Source organism: Neomonachus schauinslandi, chromosome 3 (genome assembly GCF_002201575.2).
Source record: "Neomonachus schauinslandi chromosome 3, ASM220157v2, whole genome shotgun sequence".
Lineage (NCBI taxonomy): Eukaryota > Metazoa > Chordata > Mammalia > Carnivora > Phocidae > Neomonachus > Neomonachus schauinslandi.
The window spans coordinates 187072257-187078130 of record NC_058405.1 but is presented as its reverse complement, the minus strand read 5'-3'; the positions used below and the strand labels follow the sequence as shown (position 1 = coordinate 187078130).

The 5874-nt window shown below is 49.6% G+C and overlaps 1 protein-coding gene across 1 annotated transcript; it reads left to right on the top strand.

The window, feature by feature from the left end:
• Window positions 1-56: 56 nt before the first annotated feature.
• On the top strand, window positions 57-3713 carry ARL4C (ADP ribosylation factor like GTPase 4C). The gene is made up of 2 exons (XM_044913456.1): window positions 57-747; window positions 1030-3713. The coding sequence occupies exons 1-2, from the start codon at window positions 173-175 to the stop codon at window positions 1067-1069; spliced, it is 615 nt and encodes a 204-aa protein (XP_044769391.1). The 5' UTR covers window positions 57-172; the 3' UTR covers window positions 1070-3713.
• The last annotated feature ends 2161 nt before the right edge of the window (window positions 3714-5874 follow it).

Below are 5874 nucleotides of genomic sequence, written 5' to 3'. Positions count from 1 at the left end.
CCCCCCCACGCCCCCGAGCCGTGCGCCCCGGGGACGCCGAGGCCGGGCCGGTGCCCGCGGCGGAGGGCGACAGGGGCGGCCCAGGTGCGCCCGGCCGCGTCGGGCCCGTCACTGCTCGGGGGGCGGCGCCCTCCCGTCGCCGCCGCAGTGGCCGGCGCCGCAGCGAGGAGCCATGGGCAACATCTCCTCCAACATCTCGGCCTTCCAGTCCCTGCACATCGTCATGCTGGGCTTGGACTCGGCCGGCAAGACCACGGTGCTCTACCGGCTCAAGTTCAACGAGTTCGTGAACACGGTGCCCACCATCGGCTTCAACACGGAGAAGATCAAGCTGAGCAACGGCACGGCCAAGGGCATCAGCTGCCACTTCTGGGACGTAGGCGGCCAGGAGAAGCTGCGGCCGCTGTGGAAGTCCTACAGCCGCTGCACGGACGGCATCATCTACGTGGTGGACTCGGTGGACGTGGACCGGCTGGAGGAGGCCAAGACGGAGCTGCACAAGGTGACCAAGTTCGCCGAGAACCAGGGCACGCCGCTGCTGGTCATCGCCAACAAGCAGGACCTCCCCAAGTCGCTGCCGGTGGCCGAGATCGAGAAGCAGCTGGCGCTGCACGAGCTCATCCCGGCCACCACCTACCACGTCCAGCCGGCGTGCGCCATCATCGGCGAGGGCCTCACCGAGGGCATGGACAAGCTCTATGAGATGATCCTGAAACGCAGGAAGTCCCTCAAGCAGAAGAAGAAGCGGTAATGCGCCCGGCTCCGGTGGGGAGCGAGCGGGGAGCGAGCCGGGAGCGAGCGAGCGGGTCAGGGATGGATGGATGATGGATGGACGGATGGATGGATGGATGGATGGATTGGTGGATGGGTGGATGAACGAGAATCTGCGCCCGCGAACAAAGACAGAGAACCAAAGCAATGCTTCGAATTTTTAAAACGGAATCTGTGTACCCAGACGCAGGACTAGTGACTTAACCTGGGTGTGTACGCTGACTTGCCAGCCTGCCCTCGATCCGCCCCCACCCCCAGCTCAGGGGACCTTTTGTCTGGATGCCAGAGCTACTACTAATGGGTGGGGGGCGCTGGGGAGTGGACGTGCCTGGCCTGCTGTCCGCCCTCCCGGCCCAGGTGGAAGGCTCAGATGTCAGAGACAAAAGCGATTTCTTCCTCCAGCGGGGCCAGAAGTTCAGGCTGCCCCGCCCTCACTGGGGGCTCCCACCTGTGAGTTACCGGAGGTATGCGGTTCCCAGAACCCTGGGAGTACCTGTTTGGGGGCATGATGGCTGTGGGAGGTGCTGGGGGGGGCGGGTAACTGCTGCCCCTTGCGTTCATGGGCTCTGGAAGCTGGATAATTTTATGTCACAGGGCAGGCCCCTGTTGAAATTTCATTTGTCCTGCTCTGGGCCCAAACGAGGTGGGGGTTTGGGCCATGAGAGGACTGCCCGGAACAATACAGCAGCCCCAGAGCTCCGGGGGTTCCGCTGGCCTTGGCTGGTGAATGGCCGCGAAGATGCCCCTTTCCTGGTGCTTTATGGTGGCTACGGAAGACCAGTTCGATTGAGAACTGCTTTTCAGCCTGGAATCAGACATCTTCCAGAGGGTTTGGACACTGTCCATGTGTAGGTCATTATCACACAAAGAGACCAATAAAAATTAAAAAAAAAGAAACTGTTGGAGGTGGTGGCAAATGATGTATTTACTGTTTGCAGGATAGTTAAAGGTGTTTAAAGGGTAAGGCTCTTGGCGTAAATGCTGGTTGGGGTGTATGTGTAGATACAGGGACCTCCCTCTGTACTGTGTAATCGGCATAAATACCTAGACCCATATGTGTGGAATCTTAAAATCTCTTAGCCTACTGATTGGTTTGTGTAAGCACACCAGCTGCAGATGTGTGCTGAAATGCAAGATGGTTTTTGCAAGGGATGCCTCTTGTAATACTAACCGCCTGATGATGGGTTTTGGTTTTCAGACATGTTTTTAAAAAAATTCTACAAATGAATACTCACCTTGGAAATATTCACCTTGGGGGGGGGGGGGGGAAAGACTTTGCTCTGCCCTTTTAGATCCCTTTACGCTGCAAGTGGCAACATGTTCAGATTTCTAATTTGGTTCATTGTGGCCTATCTGGTTTAAGTATTTCATTAGAAATGTCTCGTTAGAGTATTTGATGTCATGCACCAAAAAGTAAAACCCCACCTTGTTGCAAAAGCCGACCTCGTTGCATGGATTTAAGAGCGAAGGAAAAGCACAAGGATGAGGTCCTTCCTAATCCATTCTTGTGGGAACTGGCCTTCGTAGCAAATGCAGACAATGAGTGCTTGAGATAAAAGAAAGCGTGTGATGTAATGATCACTGTACTCAGGCACTTCACAGTTTACTTGAAAGAGGCTTTGGAAAATAGATTAAGCAAAAGAAGAATAAATACATATTTTTAATAATGTAATTTAAAAATCCTTTATAATCAGGACTGAGTCTTGGTTTGCAGAAGATGTCATTTACCCTGAAACACAGTATCGAAAGGGAAACTTAACACTTAACTGTTTGATTTTTATTTCCTCTTAAAATTCATGTTTACAGGTAGAATTATGTGTATCGCCCCCTCCCCTCACTATGAGAAATTTCTTTTACGAAGGAGGCCTATAGAAATTGGGCATGATCATGCTTGGGCATGTGAGTTAGTCAAATTATAAATCCATGCCTATTGTCCATTGCACTCAGAAAGTTAATTTAAGAACCAGAGGTTGAAGTCCTGGCTTCCTGCTTGAAACCCAATTCTTATAGGAAATATTGGAAAAGAGGAAACCTAGCCCATCTTCCTTTTATCTTTTGTCGGTGAATTTGGTACCTCTCCAATGCTGGTCTTTTTGTAGGAACTCAGTAGAGAAAAGAGAGCTAACGAAGTGTGAAAGCCTGCAGGATTTCGGTTTACATATCGACAGCATAGTCACTGATTTCTAAATGGGCTGGTCCCATCATCTGAAGATTCTGTATAGAGTTATTAAAAAAAAAAAAATCCATCTTCCTTTATTTTCTTCACATGTAACAATTTCTTATGCACTTTGACATTTTGGTAGTTCCACACTATTGAGAGAATAATATATTTATTTTGTGACATTGCCAATGCCAAATACTGTCACCATCTCGTGCTAACTATACTTAGGTTCGAGATCACTGTTCAGATCCTGTCATGCTTAACCAACGAAGCGACATGATTTTGGGTTTTGCATTATCAAGACTTAAGGGTGCAGTCAGCTGTTCGTAATTGTGCAGTAAAGCCCTGTGGTGTGTCCACTAATAGTTAAGAGTCTCAGTTGATTTCTGTCATGTTTGACCTAATAATAGCCCATTTTTGTCTCTGACCAAACAGAGGAAGCGCACATCAGATCACCTTGGAGTGGTCCTGGGGGAGTTCTCTCCTACATATCATCAGTGATTTATTATACCTCCTGGCCTTTGGAGAATGAATGGGTTTCACACCGAGGAAGTTGGCCTCCCCACGTGAGCTTTTGAAATTGTTTCTCATAGACACAGGGAGGCCGATTTTGTTTCAAACGGATTCTCTTCACAGATTCTCTGTCATGGTGTTGGGACGATGTCTCCTGGTTTCAGTTTTCGTTTCTACTGCTGTAATTCTCTGTCCTGAACATTCTTTTGTTCCTGTTCCCTTTTATATGCATATATGATGCTGTGAACAGAAATAAATTATTTATACAATCAAACGTGTGGGGAAGTTCTCTGGGTGGTTTTTTCGAGTTGCCCCTCTTTCTAGGCCTTCTTTGCTGAGTGAGGGGATGGCTCACGAGATGGTCTCTGGGGCCCTAATGGGGCTGGGCCAATCTCTGCTTTTCTGGCTGAAGCGTCTAGCTCTGCCCTGCGCCGAGGAGTGCGAGGGCTGGATGCCTGTCCCCCTGACGGGGTGCCTCTCCATGGTCCTCAGAGATCCTTCAGGAAGACAGCCTCGATGCCTCGCCTGGCCTCAGCCTCCCAGTTATTAAAAAGGTCATGATTGGGGCGCCTGGCTGACTCAGTCCATAGAGCACGTGACTCTTGCTCTCAGGGTCATGAGCTCAAGCCCCACACTGGGTGGAGAGCCTACCTTATGAAGAAAAGGTCATGACTGTTAATCACTTCCAAAATATTATAAGATTGTGTAAAATTGGAAGTAGCTGTGTGCTAATATAACAACAGTAGTAGTCACAAAGCCGCTCACGGTCTTGGCTTCCTCTGCTCCCGTCCAGGCTAAACCATCAAGATATACAACAAGAATGCAAGACTTGAGTCCTCTGACATAGTAGGCGCCATAAAACCATCCTGCTTTGTACGCGCTGTTGGGAAAAGGCCCACCCTCTGGAGAAAAAGCGATGGGGGCAGAATCAGGAGCACTCTGACAGGTTCAATGCACACGCGCTCCTGGAGACACTCGGCAGATAGTTAGCAACAAAACCAGGTGCTGGCTGGGTCTCAGCTCTGGAGACAAAAGGATCCAGTTTCACATTCCAGCTCAAATGCTTAGGGCCCCATGATTTTACTCAACAGTCCTTAGCCTCTTGAGCCTCAATTTCCCCATATGTAAAATGGGATCGTCATGGTTGCTGGGGAGGATATAACACACAATAATTCAGCGAGGTGCTCGCAAAGGGCCTGGCAGGGAACACGGGCTCTGCAGCTTTAGCTTTGATTATGGGCTGCCAGCAAACTGTGGAAGGAGTAATTCAACCTCACCACACGTCTTTGTGTGAGGTCCCTGCAATCTCCCTTTTAACCACACCTCTTGGTGTCCTTACCCTCTGAAACCAAGGCTGCAGACCCCAGGCCCAGGCCAGAGTGGGGTCAAGCCAGCAGCTGTACATTCTAACACCATCTGGGCGTGTGGTCTTCCCTTCCAGAGCAGTGCGGGGCTGAGTGGGGGACTATGGAGTCCGTGGCTCAGACACCCCATCCCTCCAGGCTCCGAGCACCCCCCAGAGTAAGGCATGGATCTTTGATAGCTGGTGGCCCCAAGTCACATCGAGCGTAGAATACGTGCTCAGTACCTATGGGCTGAAAGACTGAATTCTTGTGGGTTAGTTTCAGTCGTAAACTTTAAAATGGGCGTTATGCAAAATAAACAATTTCTCATGAAGTGTTTTAATTAAGTTGAAAATGGACAAAATATTAATATCTTCTTCAAGATCATGTCATGAGATGAATCATTGCTGTGACTTGGGAGAAGGACATTGGTACTCTTACACCTAATAAAACATTTATGAACCTAGTGGTTTTTATTTTTAAAAAATGAGCAAGGCTAGATTTGTATCATTCCCGTTGCTGTAGAAGCTGACGTTTAGGAGCCAGATGGCATCAGAATGGGCACAGGTGCCATTTCTAAGTCCCAAAACCTGAAAAATCTTGAAAAACTATTTGGGGGTCTGTGCTCTCCAGAGGACTAAAAATACTAGAAATCAGAAGAAGCCAAGACTGAAATCCTTATTTTATGGTACCAACATCACAGACTGTTCCGCTGTCCCATCCATGGGGTAGCGAGGAGAGGCAAGTTATGTGCAAAGAGCAGAGATCTAAGGTGTGATGGTGTGAAAGAGGGAGGTGAGAACACACCCAGAACTTGACCCGCCGTCCAACTTAACAGCGCTTTGCCCGTGCTCTCCATTCCCAGCTCTGCCTCCGAGCGCTCAGCTGATGCCCATGACCGGCATTCGCCCACCAGGAAACACACTCTGCTGCGTCAGCTGACGTGAGAGCTTTTCTGTTCTCTCCTCGAACTTACACCCCTCGTCCATGGTCACTTCTCCTTAAACAGCCTTTTCCACCAGCTCCCCTGGCTTAGTTGAGACCTTTGAAGAATAACATTCACGCAAGACATTGGACCACTTCATA